This window comes from Vespa velutina, chromosome 13, assembly GCF_912470025.1.
Source record: "Vespa velutina chromosome 13, iVesVel2.1, whole genome shotgun sequence".
In the NCBI taxonomy this organism is placed as follows: domain Eukaryota; kingdom Metazoa; phylum Arthropoda; class Insecta; order Hymenoptera; family Vespidae; genus Vespa; species Vespa velutina.
Window position 1 is genome coordinate 2522871 of NC_062200.1, and position 19246 is coordinate 2542116.

At 28.9% G+C, this 19246-nt stretch overlaps 2 protein-coding genes across 3 annotated transcripts; one reads left to right on the forward strand and one right to left on the reverse strand.

Annotated features, from left to right (window-relative positions):
* The first annotated feature begins 4821 nt into the window (after nucleotides 1-4821).
* Nucleotides 4822-17019, forward strand: LOC124953934. 2 transcript variants are annotated; one of them, XM_047506021.1, is made up of 9 exons: nucleotides 4822-5765; nucleotides 7266-9313; nucleotides 13618-13706; nucleotides 13979-14058; nucleotides 14243-14367; nucleotides 14842-15306; nucleotides 15385-15714; nucleotides 15802-15954; nucleotides 16049-17019. In XM_047506021.1, exons 2-9 carry the CDS (start codon nucleotides 7670-7672, stop codon nucleotides 16466-16468), a joined length of 3306 nt encoding a protein of 1101 aa, XP_047361977.1. In that variant the 5' UTR covers nucleotides 4822-5765; nucleotides 7266-7669; the 3' UTR covers nucleotides 16469-17019. The 2 variants fall into 2 exon arrangements, with proteins under 2 accessions (XP_047361977.1, XP_047361978.1); XM_047506022.1 differs by lacking the exon at nucleotides 4822-5765 and having other exon boundaries at nucleotides 7023-7391; nucleotides 7532-9313.
* On the reverse strand, nucleotides 12837-19215 carry LOC124953937 (pancreatic triacylglycerol lipase-like). Its single transcript, XM_047506030.1, has 6 exons — nucleotides 18215-19215; nucleotides 18039-18142; nucleotides 17671-17963; nucleotides 17491-17586; nucleotides 17184-17429; nucleotides 12837-17109 (listed from the first exon to the last, which is right to left on the reverse strand). Exons 1-6 carry the CDS (start codon nucleotides 18656-18658, stop codon nucleotides 17036-17038), a joined length of 1257 nt encoding a protein of 418 aa, XP_047361986.1. The 5' UTR covers nucleotides 18659-19215; the 3' UTR covers nucleotides 12837-17035.
* Nucleotides 19216-19246: the final 31 nt, after the last annotated feature.

Below are 19246 nucleotides of genomic sequence, written 5' to 3' on the forward strand. Positions count from 1 at the left end.
ATTTTCTTCTCTTCTTCCGCCCCCCACTTTATACTCTTTGTCATAGCTCGAGTGGATCGTGAAAGGAGTTAGTTCCGGTGGACGGAGCGTTCTTCCGGTTGTTTTATACAGTACCGCTATATATCGTGTCGAGTAAGGTACAATTATAATAATAAAAAGAAAAAAGAAAAAAAGAAAAAAAAAAAAAGAGAAAAAAGAAAGAAAGAAAAAAAAATGAAAGAGATTATAACTACGACTTTTTCCCTATTTGTTAGTATATGTAATTCATAATAGATTTGAGAATTTTTCTTTTGAATTGCTTTTCTTTTTTTTTTTTTTTTTTTTGCTTTTTTTTTCCTTCATACCCATATCATATTTAAAAGAGAGTAAGCATATTGAAGAACATTAACCGTTCGAGAGTATAATAATCTTCAACTATTATCAGTGCTGAGTAAAAGGAAACAATAAAATTCTACAACATAAACTGTTCTTTCACTCGTAAAAGTCATTGCGCTAAGGTTTTAAAGTAGTACTGTGTTCTAGGAGTCATCATTTTAATTGAATTTTTAGAAAGTAGGTGAGAGAGGCATAAGAAACATTAGTTTGTGTCTCTTTTATTAAGAAAGAATTCAGTTCCTGTAATTTTGTTCCAAACCATGATTTTTCATTAAGAGCAATCTTATAACAAGAAGAAGAAGAAGAAGAAGAAGAAGAAGAAGAAAAAGAAAAAGAAAAAAAAAGAAGAAAAACGGAGAGAAAAATATTAATAACTTTTTTAAATATTACCAATAATCATTTGCCAAATAAGATGAACGGAAGAAATGTAAAATATGCAATCTATATCTCCGGTGTTTCTCAATCATTACAATTATCAGATTACGATGTCGATCATTCTATAAATAATACGATTCAAACAATAACATTACTCTAATATTAAAAATAATACAAATCTTCAACTTATTTTTTTATCTTCTAACTTACTTTGATCGTGTGTCGAATTTTGAAGATTCACAAATTAAATAATAATGAATAAAAATTATCTTATAGAAAAGTATAGAATGATAATAGAAGATAACAAATATATAAATCGTTTAATATATATATATATAATATATATATACAATATATATACATATATATAAAACGCGTTAAAAAAAAAAAAAAAAAAAAAACAACACAAGTGTTATTTCTCAATGACGAATCGTTAAACGCAGTGGATAACTTGCGATAAGCTTGTGCAAGTGTATTAACCATCGAATTATCGTATTATCTACACTCACTTTCTGTCCTGAACAAGCAAGTATTATGAGCGTAATTCTTGTCAGTGTGTTCGAAGCGTCATATATAGTCGTTTCATATCAACGTTCGATTTCCGGCATGGATTTTCCATTAAAATTGTTTAACCCGTACCCCTCTCTAATTTCTTCGTTTACTACTACATCGCAAATATTTTTTCATTTCTTATCGTTTATAACCTGATAGAGATAAAAAAAAAAAAAAAAAAAAAAAAAAAAAAAAAAAAAAAAAAAAAAAAAAAAAAAAAAAAAAAAAAAAAAAAAAAGAAAAGAAAAGAAAAGAAAGAAAAAAAGAAGATGAAGAAAAAGAAGTAATAATAACAAGTCTGTCAGTGAGTACAATAACGTTAGTATCGTCAACGTGAAAAGGTGTAGAATCTTCTTTTTTTTTTTTTTTTATTTATTTATTTTTTTTTTATGTTTGCTCGAGTTTGTCCCTCGAAATTTCTTTACGCGTATGTGTACATCGTATATTTGTATTTGTAAGAAGAAAAGTGGAAAGAAATGTTTCCGGTTACACATCATTGGCTTGCATCTTGCATACAAGCTAAACTCTCCTCCCTCAACGTCTACGTAAGTCTTCGCAAAAAATTTCTTCTTCGTTACAATATATACATGGATATATTATTGACGTGGTTGTTGGTTGAACCGGATGCCTGCCATGTGTTTAAAGTTCGTGGACATTTGATAAAAATGGCGTTGTATTAGGGGGTTGGGGATGGGGGGGGGGGTCAGACTAGTAGTAAATCAGGTCTTAGGTTTCTTTAATTTAATCGGAATATACTTCATATATTTTCTTCGTATTGTTAATTTTTTTCTTTCTTTTTTTCTTTTTTTTTTTCTTTTTTTCTTTTCAATTATCGTTCGATTTAAACTCAATAATAATTAAGAATTATTAATAAATGATTGACACATTCTATATATTTATTGTTTCGTTTCAGGATGGGCTACAAGTTTTTAGACGATTTGAAAATTCAATTATTCTTTTTTCCAATTTGTTATTTTTTTTTTTTTTTTTTTTTTTTTTTTTAAATTGTGAAACTGCAAGCTTTGAAACTTATGACCAATTTAAAAGAGTTTTGGCTCATTCTACACGTAAAACTTTGATATATTTTTAATTGTTTTGATTACGTAAACAATTTCGTACACGTGGGGCAATCCTTTAAGACGTCATATTGATAATTACAATTTTACGAGAGACAACAAATTGCTTTCAATTGGTTTATTGGTTTTCTGAAATAGAGTCTAGATTTGATGTTATATCACGGGGCTGTTTTAATAATATGCGTATAAAAATGTGAATATTTAGAGCTTATAAGAGAGAGAAAGAGAAAAAAAAATAAGAAGTTTTCTCGGCGTATGACATTTCAAGTGTCGAACTGTGTGTGCTTGTTTATTCGGCTCTCACGAAAGAGCAGGAAGAGAAACTGGTTGGTTCGTGAGTATAGTGAACTCGTATATTCAATATATGCAATCGATCGCCGGAAACTTGAAAAATTTTTATCCAACTTTTTTTTAAAACAAAATCTTTTAAGATTTCCCCTATTTTAATAACGCAACCTACGTGTATGTCCGAAAGTTGTTCGACAGAGCTTGTTTTAACTTCGATTGGGAATGGTAATCGATGAAAAATCGAATAATTTTCGTCTATAACATTCTACTGCAATGAACTTTTTTTTTTTTATTTTAATACAATTAATTACTCGACTGCTTTTGATAAGTTGATCGTTTTTTTAATTATAAAATGAATAAAAATATAATTTATCTAAAACATAATTTTTGATATTCCATTAATAATTTAACTTAACAAAATTCGACTCTTATCAAAATCAATTGAGGAACAATATTATTATTATTGTTTATGTAACAATAAGTTCATTTATAATATTTGAAAATAAATATCTTAGGAATGGAGTTTATATAATTGGACAAGATTATTCTATATAATAGATAACTTTTGTCACTTATATTATAATTACACAAGTTAAAATGTATGAATTAATCTTTAAAATGATCGATCTTATTTTATTATAATTTACATTATTATCATCATCATCATCATCATCGTCGTCTTCGTCGTTGTCGTACATCCAAGACAATAAATTTTATTCAAAAATCATAAATTTTCGTATTATTCAAATTTTTCTTTTGACACTTTCTTATTGAAGACACACCAAGATCATAATACTCTGTGACCGAAATAACTGAAATAATGTCGTGAAATTTAATTTTGAGAAAACGCACGTGCGAATATTTTCGTCAGCAATGAGAGAAATGGATACAGAGAGAAAGAGAGAGAAAAAGAGAGAGAGAGATATATATATATATATAAAAAGAAAGGGAAGACAACGAAGTACATAGACGACGAAAGGAGGAGAAGAGAGAAGAAAGCTAAATATACTCTGTGAGAGCAGAAAAGGCAAGATCCCCCGCCTAGACGGTCGCTTGCTTTGCCTGCCTTTAACTATCCGTCGCTCTTACCATTCGTCGTTTTCTCGCTTCGCTCGTCGCAACTCTAATCTTCTCGTCATCAAAGTTCTCGCGATTATTTTCGAATAAAATACTTCTATATATATATATATATTTACTTTTTTAAATAAGTAATTCCATATTGATTCGATGCTTAATGAAAGATTACATTCAAACGGATGTCGTCAATAATCGAATCGAAAAAGAATGTGTTCGTCGCGCGAGAGAAAAAGAAAGTGAATTGGCGGGAAATTCAAAATCTACAAATTTTCTAATCATTAATTTATCGAAATAAATTCTTTAAAAATAAAAAAATTTTTTTTTTTTTTTTTTCCCCCATTTACTTTAGATCAAAGTGCAATGAGTGTTGTTACTTTTATTTTTTCTTTTTTCTTTTCTTAAACTGTTTAACTTTTGAGTAATTAAATGTGCGCGAGAATTCGATCGATGAGAAATTTAAGATCTTACGATAATCTTCTAATTGATAATTTGTCGAAATAAATCAATTATTTTTTCTTCTAAATCAAAGTTTTGAAGAGTGTTATTTTTTTAATTGAATCTAAGTAAGTGATTAATTGTGTATGTATGTATGTGTGTGTGTGTGTTTGTCGATTGGTACAGGAAATTTGAAATTGTGAAATATTTCGTCCGGTTGATCGTATATCTAATTATCGAGATATTTTCTTTCCTTTTTTTTTTTTTTTTTTTTTTTTTTTTTTTTTTTTTTTTTTTCAATGGATCCTTTCATTGGGATAGAAAACTGCACGAAGAAGAAGACCAGCTGGTAATTTCGAACGTGGAAAGAAGCCCGTTCGAAGCACAAACGAGGAGAGGGTCAGCTTTATTCGATTACACGATGACGTGCTCCTTCGTGTGTGAGAGAAAAGTTTCTCAAGAAATTTTGCTTGTATCTCTTTTTTCTCTTTTCTTTTTTAATTTATTTTTGTAAACTTATCGATGAGAAAGTTCCTAAGTTTCACAGCGCTCATATTTCTTTTCTTTCTCTTTCTTTCTCTCTCTCTCTCTCTCTCTCTCTCTCTCTCTCTCTCTCTCTCTCTCTCTCTCGAATCAATCGTGTTCGGATAATTATACGTGAAGTGTGACTTATCTCGTGGGAAATAATAAATGTTATAAATAATATTGCGTTAGAAAAACAATATACATAATCTTATTACGCAAAAATTAAAAAGATTATCTGGGCTAATTATATCGTCAATTATAATGTTCATTATAATTGATCGTAAAAATGATAAATCTTATTGAAATTACCAATATTGTTATCAAGATACATACGTATTTAAATTGACTAAAATCGTGTTTTAACAAGATCTATGCTCGAAGAAAATTGTGTGTAGGACTTTATGAAGGATTCTGATTAATTCATAGCGAAGGATATAATGTATATCTAACTGACAAGAAAGTAGCCTTGAGAGATAAGAATTCGACAAATTTATGTCGTATATCTTTTAAGTCGCACGTTAGCATTCTTAGTAAATAAAAGATTCCAGGTGATCGATGCACGTATTCAATTCAATATTTCATTATGCAATTTTTCTTATAATACTTTTATATAAAGTAACCTAATGGATATTGGAAAATATTTCTATTAAAAATTGTAATATATTTTCAAAAGAAAAATTCACTTTGGAAAAATTTCATAAGCTATGTGTGCGTCGAATAAAAAAGAAAAAAAAAAAAAGAAAGAAAAGAAATGATTCAGATATCAATATGGCGGTCGTCAAGTCTGAGAACGTTTTCATGAATGCATACACGTACTCACACTCACGCGTGTGTTTGTGGGCGCGCGCGTGTGTATGTGTGTGCGTATCTACATAGAAGAAATACAGCGTGCAGCGTCCGCATGGGAGTTGTGCAATCGCGACGCGCGTACACGCGACGTAATACGGATATAATTGTTGAACACGATTGTATAATACGGCTTCGAATGTGAATCCAGTCATTGCCGGAACGTCGTTCCGATGTCATGCTCAGTGTTATTCGTCCCGACATTTTGTCACATTCGTGAGTCCGACGTGCTAAATAATATTTCTTTTGTGTCTCTTTTTCTAGTCTTTTCTTTAACTACTTTGGTCTTTTTCTTTCTTTGTTTTTTTTCTTTGTTTTCTTTAAATATCTTAGATATTTCGGTTGTTGAAATATCAACGAAAGCTTGATGTGCGATTAATATATTTTACATTGCACGATTAATATTATTATATTACGTCTGTATCTCGTACGTTGCATTAGTTGATTCGTAAATACTTTTTTTTTTTTTTTTTCTTTTAGACGAAGTATTCAATTATATCAACGAAATATTTTATTTCCGAAAAAAAAAAAAAAAAAAAAAAAAAAAAAAAAGAATTGATTAGATTCGCGAATTAAGTATTATTATTAATGACAGAGAGAAAGAGATCAAAATGATATATTTGTAATTGTTCTATTTCTTTTTCTTTAGCTTTCTCATTGTTATTGTTAATTATTAATTTTTTCTTTTTTATCTAATATTTTAATTACTACAAAAGAGAGATCGTAAAAAGATAAAATCTGATTAGTTGCGACAAGAAAATCTTTAACGTTGAACTGAGCTAACATAGAGATAAGTTAGCCCATCTCCCCCCCCCCCCCCCTCCCCCCCTCTCTCTCTCTCTCTCTCTCTCTCTCTCTCTCTCTCTCTATCTCTCTCTTTTGAGGCGAATCCATCGGAAGAACAATAAATTTGTGAAAAGTAGAGCGCGCGCTTGAAACTGGTCGTGTCTCCTCCACGGTTTACATAATCCAATTCTATCGTAGAACTTGTTTTATAGTGTTGATGGTGTAGAATAGAAAATCGCGATGTTTCATCGTGTAAAAAAAAGAATAAAAGAGAAAAACTATGACGAAAGAGAAAGAAAAAGTGAATCGTTGATAGGATTGAACGTCATCTTCGTTTTAAGCGAATCCTATTAATCGTAGACGAGTTTTTACGATCTTGAAATATTTAAATCGCTATATATCGTCGTTACATTCTTCATTCGTTCTGTTTTCATCGAAGAACAGCTTGCGAATGAGCTAAATGGGCGTGCGTGACATCATGTTTACATAGTAAATGTTATTTACTTTCCGTGTTAGCCAAACGTTAATGATCAATAATAATCGATTTTAACTCGAAGAAAATAATTTCTTTCTGTGTTTTTATCTTTTATATATATATATATATATATATATATATATATATATATATATATATATATATATATATTTTCTTTGTTTTTATTCTTTTCTCTTAAATTCATTTGTTTAATCATTAAGTTTAATATTTGATCAATGCGATTAGATTGTGAAACATCGTGCTAGAAATTAGTATCATTATCGAGGAACCTTGAAAGTTTCTCTTTGTCTGTACCGATGGAAATAAACGTAACGTTTTGTCCTTTGATTAATAACGGAAACGGATAGGATTTATTTATTTCGGAAAAGAAAAAAAGGAAAAAAAAAAATAGAAAGAAAAACGATGCGTCGAAAAGAATTAACATTGTGTTCTAGATCGAAACACGAACTTCGCTAGAGCGTAACCTTCCCATGAACGGATTCTTCGATGTCGAAGAGAAAACAACGTTTGCTACGGGAGAAAAGTTTCACGAATCTACTCGGAAATACTTTCTATAATTTGTAGGATACATACATACATACATACATACATACATATATATATATATATATCTACGTGAAGATTCTTTTCGAGAAAATTATTTAATATATTTTTGTAATTTTTCTTTCTTTTCTTTTTGTGCGCGAAAAATACGACGAAGTTATTCGATGGACTTTAAATCGAGTGAATTTTTGAAGTGATACTTGATATGAAAAACGTCTTGGGATGGAAGAAAAGATACTTGTGAAACTTGTTTTTTTCTTCCTCTATTGGATAATTGGATTTCTTTGAAATTGAAATGAACGAGGTGCGTCATGTCTGGACGAGCTTACGATCATCATCGAAAAGCTCGACTTTGAATTCTTTAAATATGAATAACGAAAATAATCGAGTTTCAACTACAACTTGGTATGACATACCAGCACCAATAATAATACATTGTCGTGATTTTCGTGAGAACGAAGTTGTTATGATTAATGAGAAAATGGAAGATCAAAAGTGTCAAAAAGATAATGAGAGACCTACGTCAGTTTCCTCGATCGTTTCGAATGACAAAATTCACGTCGAAGAAGCATTGTACGAAAACAATATGGATATGGTTATACACGAGAACTCGAAAGATATTAAAGATGAATCGAGATTATTAAAGATTATCTCTAACGATTTGAAAACTACCGTAGAAACATCGTTGGAGGATAAAAATAAGATACACAGTAGTAGCGTTGAATTAATGGCAACGACTTTTGTGAAAACCGACGAGCATGGAATGCCAACGATAAGTTTCAGCTTTCTTCAAGGTGATGAATTACTTGAAAGGAATACTCAAGAGATAGATGAAATTTCATTGGAAGATAAAAATGATAATATCGAGGAATCGACTCTGGATCGATTGTATGATTTTCCTAAAAAATCTTCTAATATCGATAATGATAACGAAACGTTGACAAAGGAGAACGAACGTAAGATCGAAGAAAATTCTGATAATGCAATTGCCGAATTATATGATAAACCGAAAAGATTGTCCAGTAAAAACTTAATTGACGTTGCGAAAAAATCGGATAACGATGTAACCGATAAGGAGATTATTATTATCGAAAGAAAATTTACTCGTACAGCGAACAGATCACATGGATCATCCGTTAGATCCTTGAAATTGAGAAAACATCAGAAGACTTCTGAAAGTGATACAGGAATTACTTCGACGTCTGGTTGTTATTCGGATCCTGAATGCTCGAATGATACTGCGTCTAATGTATCACATAGTCGTATTAGATCAGAGAAACGTAAGTTGGGTAAGGCTTGGGGTAAAATGAGGAGTTGGTTAAGAGACGAGAAGAGTAAGCTCAGTGAAGTTATTCAGCGACACGCTCGAATGCAAAACGTCGGTGCGATGATCACTGACCTTAACGATGATCATGATTTGTCTTTCAAGGACACTAAGTTGAGCAAGGGCAAGAGATATGCTTCTTATGATTTAACAAAAGCACGAACCCAAGAATTAGGTTCTATAACGAGAGTCGAAGAGTTTGGTTTATCTACGATAACGAAGGAGACCAATGACGAACATGATAATAGTTCATCGAATGTAAACAGACGTTCGAATTCAGGCTCACCAAACTTAGATAATAGAATTTTCATCGATGATATCAATCCGGAAGATAAGATGTTTGCAAATAGAAGGACCGCATTTTGTAAGACCGCTAGCTCGGATGATATCCTTGGTAATGGAAAGAGGAATTCGCTTCTACCTGTCTCGTTCAGCATGGACAAACTCTGTTCCGATACGGAGAATGATGAGACTTGTGTTGCTAGTGCCGAGCTCGAAACGACAAGGGATCGAGCTGGGAAAGGCGGCATGATTAAGAGGAGAATGTTGGGGTCAATCAGAGGGTTAATGGCCTCCACTCATCTCTTACAGACGACCAACGATATTCACGAAGAGGTACAATCGTATCCTAGTTTTTCAATCTGATATCTACCTACATCAATCTCCTACGTATAATTAAATATTTTTTTCTTCCCCTTACTCTTCCCCGTCCCTTCACTTTTCTTTTTTTAAAGAACATTTTTATAGAGAAAAGAAATTTCGCTCAAAAAATTCGTTTTATCTGATACAAAAATCTGTTAGAAGATACGGCACTGTGTCAGAGATAGATATCCTTGAATCAATATCTACGTAATTTTTACTATTAGCCATTGCACTATACGTTCGATCATTATCCTGTATTTTAATCATGCGAATATATGTAGATAACTATGATTCACTATATCCGCTAGAAGCACGATCTCTCTAACTCACATACAGAGTTTATAAGTGACGGGATACTGTTGTTCCCTCCTCCACTTACAATCAGACACCATTTAAATCGACGTCACATGGACGATCCATTCGATCGTAAACCATAGAACGTATGTATGTAAATATATACAATGTTTTACATATATACGTACATACGTACATACACACATATATATATATATATATATATATATATATATATATATATATATATACGTGCATAAATACTGTTGGAATAATTTTTGTCCAATTTACTTTCATTTATTTTTCTCTTCCCATAGATTTTTATATCGATTTACTATTTCTTTTGTTTTTTCTTTTTTTCTTTTTTTTTTTTTTTATACAGTTTTTTAGGAACTACTTTTATTCCATTGGAAAAATAATAATAAAAAGAGGTTTTTATAAAAAATAAAAACAAGAATAATAGTAATAGCAATAATAAGAATAGTAATAATAATAATAATGATAATAATAATTTTTAATGAGAGGAGAAGAAAACAAAAGCCGCCATTTCGTTAAATTGTTAAGAAAATGATGAACCATCGATAAATCTATGGCAAAGTGTAAATAAGCGAAATGGCCTTTCGCTTTTTCCGCGAAGTGCTATCGGACCTTTCACTTTTACGAAAGTCCGTGTGATCGTATTGCAAAATGGGTATCTTACGGTATTATTCACCTAACTGCTTCCTTTTTTTTTTTTTTCTTTCCTTCCTTCCTTCCTTCCTTTCTTTTTTTCTCTTTCTTTTCTTCCGGTGAGAATATACATTGCGATTTAAATTTAATAAACAACATTTTATCGCTTTTATCTTATTCCGATAATTTTATGTACCATTATTCTCTACTTCCGACATCATTTTTCCATATTGTTGTAATACTTTCGAAGAGTTCAACATCCGTATTTGTGTTATATAATTGTACGTACAATTGGAATGAATATCAAAAACTATCATGTACTTTAATAATATTGTTAGCTTTTTGTAAAAATCTATATTATTATTTTGTTTAAATTTAATCGTAAATTAAAAAAAAAAAAAAAAGAAAAAACAATTTGTTTAAAGAATAATCTCTTTGATAATAATATTAATCACTTCCGCAAACAGTTATATGAACTTTGTCTATAAACGAATGTCAACTTTTATTTAATTCTAAATAATTGTTTAGTACATTAACATTACATAAGTACTTCATATTTTTTCCTCAAATAATATTTTTCTTTTTTTCTTTTCTCTCTCTCTCTCTCTTTTTTTTTTTTGATCTTGCAAATGGATTTCTAAGTCATCGCAGATTTTCGTTTAGTCTTACTTACTTAGAAGACCTTTTACCGCACGAGAGAAATGGTAGTAACATACATAAATCTAAGTCCCGAGGTATCTCTCTAAAGTCAGTTAACTACGATGGCAAGTGCGGTGTACATGGAAAGTGTGGGAAAGTTGTAGCTTGGAGAAAATAGCCGACTTTGTTTTAATCGTGCGCACGCGCGTACAAACTACCCGTGCGTATTTATGATTATTCGATGATTATTATTATGATTTTTTAAGCTTAGAGAATATTATTTCTTTATGTGTTTTTAAATTGCACTCATATTTTTTTTTTTTCTTCCAATAATTTCGGGACACTGTATAGAGAAAACAATTTTTATATTTGTTGTCAATAATTCTTGTTTTTGTTTTTTTTTTTTTTTTTATATATATAATTTTTTTTATTTTCTTTATTTTTTATATAAATATTTTCTTTCTCTAAATATATTTCTAAATATATAAGTTTATTTTATTATTATTATTATTATTATTATTATTATTATTATGTATTATATTTATATAATTAATCGTATTTAACAAATATATATCTTTTTCCTTTCTTTTTTTTTCTTTTTTTTTTTTTATAGAACGAATGTAGAATGGATATGGAAGATTAAATATTTTATAGAAAATAGATAGAAAAATGAATAGAAAGTTCTTTCAAATAAATTCATTCACGATATAGAACTTCATAATATATCGTCATATGGCAAAAAGAAAATAAAATTCTCTCTCTATCTCTCTCTCTCTCTCTCGAATAGAGACAGTGTCCGAAAAGGCCACTGCTCTGATTTATAAGACTTTTATCACATATTACAACACACAAACAGGAACGTGTTCGTTAATGAGGCTCGCTCTATTCCACATGGGGGTCATGTCGAATATCGTATTTATCACAGATAATTGATGCGAATAAATCTGAAGTTTTAAAGATCGAAGCGATTTATAATAGATCGTTCCCTTTATAAACCCATATTTTCTCTTTCCATATATATATATATATACACACATTATTTTTATAAAATGTTATAGCTCGAAATTGTAAAATTATACATTTTTAAATAATTTTTATTCACTTTTACTTTTATGTAGGTGGTTCCTTCAAAATTTAGATTACATTTACATATTCAGATATGTTTTTCGAATTGGCTATACCAAGATATCGCAGAACATTAAATCACGTTGAGTCGTAAATTTTCTTAGTGGACCGAAGAGAAAGAAGAACGGTTTTGCTATCTCTCTCTTTTTCTCTCTTTCTTCAGCCCACACACACACACACACACACATATATATATATATATATATATTTGTGTACTGTTTTATAGATAAATGTGTGCGAGAGAAATTGACGTATATATATATTTCTCATAGTAGTATGTGAAATTGAGTGTCTAAGAAAGCACTTTCTGTAATTTCCACTCTCCCTTCTTCACCCTTCCCCATATTTCTATATTTCTCTTTTTAAGAAATAATAGAAAAAAAAAAAAAAAAAATAAAAAAAATAAAAAAAAAAATGTAAGAAAAGAAACGGGGAATCGATTTTCTATCGAATTTGCAGAGTCAAAGTAGAATTTTAAAACAATACGATTGTTCTTCTGACTTATACGATTTCACTGTAGTAAGTCAGTGAAAACATGTATGAGATAATAAAAGCGAAAGCAAACTATATAAAAAAAAAAAAAAAAAAAAAAAAAAAAAAAAGTAATGCATAAGTATATGAAATTTGCAGAAAAATATGGTATGGTTGAGAAATACATTGTTACTTTTTTATTTTATTTATTTATTTATTTATTATTATTTTTTTTTTTTTTAAGAAAAAACTTATATGTATTTAACATGCAGAAATAAAAATGATCTTCCTACATTATTATATTTAATTTAAACAATTTGGAGTTCAAGTATTTTGGAATTTTTTCAATTCTATAATTTAATTCTTTTTTAATTGAAAAATCGTATTAATGTTTTCTCGTTCGATTGTCTAATTGAGTATTATAATTTCTGATATTATTATATCCTATATGGAATTAAAAAATTATTATATATAGATTCTTGAAAAAGAAATAAAAAAGAAAATAAAGAAATAAAAAATAAAATGATATTCAATAATCTGAACGAAGTTACGAACGCGTGTCTTTTGATTCAGGTGTCTTTCCTTGACATTTCATTAATTTCCATTCACCATCGTTTCGATTATGGCTTTTTTTTTCTCATTTTTTTTTTTTTTCTTCTTTAATTTTTTTCCTTTTCACGTCAGTGAATAATAAGTAAATAATAAGTAAATTTCTTTACGTGTGCTTACGTCTTTATGCAAGCGCCGCGTTACCGTATTAATGAGCCGGTTTTGACCTTCTTAGATTCTAACTCGACCATGGTGGAAAACTTATCTAACGATTGAGAACTAGATTATTACTAATCATTTTTTCTTTTTCTTTTTTTTTTTTGTTCTTTTGGAAGTCCGGTTAGCCGTATTGCAAAAGCATAATCAAATTCAGAATGTCCTTAGTTCGAAATTTATTCTTGTTTTATATGTGATTTAAAAATCTGTATTTTTCCTATTGATAATATTTTTTTTTTTCTTTTTTCATTCGATTAACAACATTTTATTTCATTCATTCATTCATTACAATTAATATTTGTTTGTTTGTTAAGGGCGGCCAAAGTGGATTCGAAGATATTCGAAGATATGTTAAACAAGGTGGAGATTTTTGCAAAGAGTTGGCTTCGATTCTTCATGAAAGGTATGATTCTTCATGAAAGTTATTATTTTGATGAGTAATTATTTGTAATAAATGCAAAATAATTGTGCATACACGCATAGTAAATCAAAGTTGTAAATCATATTGTCGTATTTTATGATATGATTATAATATTCTTAATGAACAAACTCAAGTACTCGTATTTTTTATATATATATATATATATTTTTTTTTTTTATATAAACATACAAAATATATATACATGTATAGAAAAATGTAATTTAAATTTGTTTAATCTCTTTCTTATTGATTAGGGCTGAACTGGAAGCTACGTATGCTAAAGGGCTAAGTAAATTGAGCAGTAAATTAACTAAGGCTTGTTCCAAAGATCAAAGTAAGTAAAAACTATTTTGACATTTTTTAAAAAATAAAAAAAAAAAAAAAAATTAAGCTGTATATATTTTTTTCTCAATTTTTTTTTTAAATTACACGAACTTAAAAAAAATTTTTAACATACGTACATACACATATTTCACATATATATGTATATATATATACTTTTTAATTTATTTACGCAGGTGGAAACAGCAATGGAGGTGTGAACGAGGCATGGAGGTGTGTCGGAGAAGAAATGGAAGCTGCTGCTGAAGCCCACAGAGTATGGGGCATTGCGTTAGGCGAACAATTAGCAAAACCGTTGAGAGTAAGTTTTATACATAGATATATAATTATTCGATCGTGAAATAAGCTGAGTTATATGTAGGTGCTGAATGACGTCATCTTCTACATAAATTCTATCGCGTTTTACAATGATTACGACATTATCAATTTCTAAAACTCTGTTGCGATTTATTCTCCATTCTTCTGTATAACGTTAAGAATTTATCTAAAACGTACATATTTTACAGATAGATTTTGTTTGCATAAAAAAAAGTAAAAAAAAATTATTCGGTGAAATTTAGTTCGATGAAGTCTTATTTTTGTTTATTAAAAAAAAAAAAAAAAATAAAAAAGAAACAGATAAAACATTTACGTTTATAACAGATAATTTGTTAATTGTAAAATATTACAAATATATTAAAAGCATTCTCATGAAGTAAATATTTTAATGTTAACAGTTATGATTTATTATCATTTTAGAATTTAATTGATATTTATTAAAAATGAATGTTCATAGGTGGGCGTAGCAGAGGCTCAAGGTCGTTCGAGAAAATCAATTGAAAATTCTGTGGACAAAGCTTTAAAGTCTCTACAGGAATGGCGTAATATTGCTTCAAAGACCAAGAAGCAAAGTTTTGCTTGTGCAAGAGAGAACGAAAGGCTGCAGGATTTGGCAAGATTGCAATCTATCAGTCAAAGCCAACAAAATAATAATAAATCATCTAATCATCATATGACGGAAAAAGAAGCGAATAAATTAGAAGCTAGGAGACGAAAAGCTGAAGATTCTTCTCGTAGAGCTGATACAGAATTTTACACTGTAAGCGTAAGAGCTGAAAGAGCTAGATTGGAATATGAAAGTACAGTAAAAAAAGGATCTAAACAAATGGAACTCCTTGAAGAAGAACGTTTGAGTGCTTTGAAAGATCTTGCCAATGTTTATTTGGCACATTTGCAAGCACTTGCTCCTCGTCTACAGCAGGTAAAAAAATTCCTTCATTATTATATCCATAATATCGTTTTATAATTTTATTATTAATTTGTAATTCAATGTTTTTAGAGTGCTGATCGTTTATCTACACCCATACGGAATTGTAATGTATCTCAGGATGTGGAAATTTTGAAGAATCTTATACGTAGAACAGAAAGTAATGATACAGTCAATGCAGAACAATTACTTCCAGATTTTTATGCGGAACATATAACGTTAGCAATGAACAGAGAACGACGAAAACAATCATTAGTTAGAATATTGCATTTAATAAGACAAGATCTAGAAAGAGAAAGGCGAGGAAGAGAAGGATTGGAAACTTTACATAGAGCTTTTATCAAGACACCTGCATTCGCAGCTGATGAAAGTACACAAAATGTTACAGACAAATTACATCATGTAAGTATAAAAAAAAGGAATCTACAATACCTATTATATATTTTTTTCTAATCAATTATTCCTTTTTTTTTTTTTTTTTTTTTAAAGATGCGTTCTATGCTACTATATTTGGAAGCTGCAAGATATAAGGTTGGTGGGACATTAGCAGAAGTTGAAGGTAGCAAAAGGAACAAGCATCCTTTAGCAGAACACATATTAGTTTCTAGAGATAAACAAGGACTTCAGCAAAGTGTTCTCAAGGTAAGAAATAATATAAAAATCTTTACAATTATTATAAGAATATCTACAAAAAAAATATGTTATTATTATATTTAAATATTAATAATTTTTCTAGATTCCTTCTTGGGCAAGGAATGAATCTTTTGAGATACAAGATATTGATGACGAAATAGATGTACATTTAGTAAAAGGACATGAAACTGAGAACCGAGACTGGGCGGATAGAACGGCTGGTGATGGTAATTCAGAAAATCCACCGGATGAAGAAGATTTTAGTGATTTTGATGAATTCAGTAGTCATTCAGAAGACAATAATAATCAAGACGTTGATGTTACGGTTGTAACACCTAAGTCAGATAGTGCGGAACAGTGCAGGGCAATATATCATTATGCTGCAAATCTTAATGACGAATTAAGTCTGAATCCTGGTGACTTAATAACTGTTCATCAAAAACAAGCAGATGGCTGGTGGATAGGTGAATGCAAAGGACGAACTGGTATATTTCCTGCTACATATGTCCAAGTAATACATTAAAGGGTATTATCTATCACACAATGTATTTTGATGATTTTTTTTTTATCAAATACCAAGGAACAAAGTGCCAATGATTAAAAATTAAAACGGCGATGTAAACGCACAAAACACGTGATTAAACCATAATTAGCTCAACATATAAAATTATATTAATGTTACCAACCATGTTATTAGAATATAACAGGTACTTATGCTGTAACAATTGTTAGTGTCCTTATGCAATTTGTTTTCTTTACATTTATCATAATATAATTTAAATGATTTTATAGCGCTATGAGCTAACTGGTTAAATCCTTTGTCATTAGAAATTGTATATAAAATAATATAAATGTTGCCAATTGTAAATATTAGTCAAAAAATAATTTAAATGCGATACGTACAAGTATAAACGCTATATATAAATAGTATTTTTAAGATAAAAAAGCATTTATTTACGAAAATAATATCTGTATATATGTTATGACCTTTTCATTGTTTCTCATTATTCACGATGCCCCTATTATGGACTTTGTCCGTAACATATATAATAAAATTATGTATTTCTCTCTCTCTTTCTCTCTCTCTCTTTTAATCCTGAAGCTCATTAATATAATCGATTTTCAACTGTGTTTTTATTTCTTTTGATAATTCTGTTTCATTAACTAAAATAATCACATTAATTTTATTATATGTATATTAAAAGTTTATCATATTAACAAATTGGAATAATATTTACCACAATATGGTGTACTATTTGAAGTAATTAGAAAAAAAGTTCCACGATGAGGATAATTCTCTGCTTTAATTCCCATTTCAATGCAATTATCTTTGTTACATGATTCAGACATTATTTGTTTTATATTTCTATATGTCAAGTCCCAATGATGTGACCAGAAACTACAATTATTCATAGAAGTTAATAAAAGAGATTCAGTAAGATAAATATAAGAACGACCATGACTGCATATTGCTTGTTGAATAACTGAAAATAAATAATTTCTTTCATATTATAAAATTATTTAAAAAAAGTTATACTATCTTACATGTTTGAGGAATAGGTAAATAGCCAAAGATCGTTTTATTGGATTCAGAACAACCTGGTTGATATTGGCCTCCATTAGGATAGAAATCTACGTGACCTTAGCATATTAATTATTAATGTATTAGAACATTACTAATAAAAAATAAACTATAACAAATATATAATGTTAGTTAAAACAAACCAATAGGCCCTGGTAAACCTAAGCCAAGATTGGAGAGTAATTTTCCATTAGTATGAATTATATCAACAAATGGTGCATCTGTTTTATCCAAATGAATAGATGTATCTGTATTTCTGAAACATGGCTGTGCTGGATCTAGGCCAGTAATTCTATGTATTATCCAATTACTTTCTTTTTTCTTAAATTCTTTTGCAGCAAAGCCACAAATATGTGCTCCAAGACTATGGCCAATTAAATGTATAGTACCCCAATTAGATGTAACTTTTGTTGCATTTACGATATGTTCTAAAAATCTTTATAGACAAGAATATTATTTATCAAATTAATTATTATAGATGTTAGAAATGAATCATTTATATGTAACATACTTTGCAATTTGATGTCCAACTATTTTAGTATTGATGGCAGCTTTATAATAATTCCACGTATTACCTTCTGCGCTCCAATCCACGATTATTACATTAACATCATTCTATTAAATATAGAAACAAGATAAATATATGAAATATGTTTTTATTAAAATAATAAATTTTTTGTACAATACCCATTTAAGAAATGCTTCCTCCATTTCAGTAATCCATTTTTCATTGCTGTGAGATAAAAATCCATGTACTATTATAATAGTTCTACGTTCAATTTTAAAATCTGTCCATTCCAAACCAAACTGTTCACCAATATACACTTGTACTCTGTTCGGCTGATTTCTTGATGATAAAAGAAATTGAACATCTAATAACTTTAATTCATTAGCTTTGTCAGAAAAAAACCATGCTAAAACAATAGCAACTGTTTTTCCTAAACCAAAACAATCTACTTCTTTATTATTAGACATAAAATTTACTAAATCAACATGGACTTTGTCTACCCATGTATAAGTAAAATTAGATAAATTTTTATTTAATGAATATGTTCCATCATTGTTCAAATAGGCGCAATTCATGATTAAAACATTATTTAATGCAATTGCCAATACTATATATAATAACATTATAATACTGATATTGAACACTTCAGGCACATACAAAAAATATATGTATTTAAATTAACTTTATTAACATATTCACGGCAAAGCTTTTTGGGATATATCTTTAATATGAATATGTATATTTTTTTTTATATTTTGAATATAATTAGAATATTATAGAAATTAATGGAATAATATAAAATAATGTAATACGTTTGAAAATTGCAGAGTGATACTCGTTACATAGTTTGATTTGAACTGAATGTATGATTCTTTTCAACTGGGAAGCAATTAGTTATTTGTGATGGATTTAATCATTTCTATTTCTTATATTCTAAATAAACATGAGATAAAAGGTTCGATATAGAGGCGATCCAAGTATACGTGATACTCGCCGTGAAAAATATTAAAATAATGACCTTTCATATTATGAATTTAAAATCAGAATTTATCATTATCATAAAGTCAATGATAAGGCATGTCATGTAAATATAAACAGTAAACATAAAATAACCTTAATAACTTTCTTTGTTACATCGTTTGATTAATCTATATATTGTAACATTTTTTTTTATTAATAATGTTAGATATCATATATATATATATATATAT

Coding starts and splice junctions, on each gene's coding strand:
- LOC124953934 (XM_047506021.1), top strand. CDS start 7,670: ATGAACGAGGTGCGTCATGTCTGGACGAGCTTACGATCATCATCGAAA. Junction 9,314..13,617: donor CCAACGATATTCACGAAGAG/GTACAATCGTAT, acceptor TTGTTTGTTAAG/GGCGGCCAAAGTGGATTCGA. Junction 15,715..15,801: donor TTACAGACAAATTACATCAT/GTAAGTATAAAA, acceptor TTTTTTTTAAAG/ATGCGTTCTATGCTACTATA.
- LOC124953937 (XM_047506030.1), bottom strand. CDS start 18,658: ATGTTATTATATATAGTATTGGCAATTGCATTAAATAATGTTTTAATC. Junction 17,964..18,038: donor GTTGGACATCAAATTGCAAA/GTATGTTACATA, acceptor TTGTCTATAAAG/ATTTTTAGAACATATCGTAA. Junction 17,430..17,490: donor TTTACCTATTCCTCAAACAT/GTAAGATAGTAT, acceptor ATTTATTTTCAG/TTATTCAACAAGCAATATGC.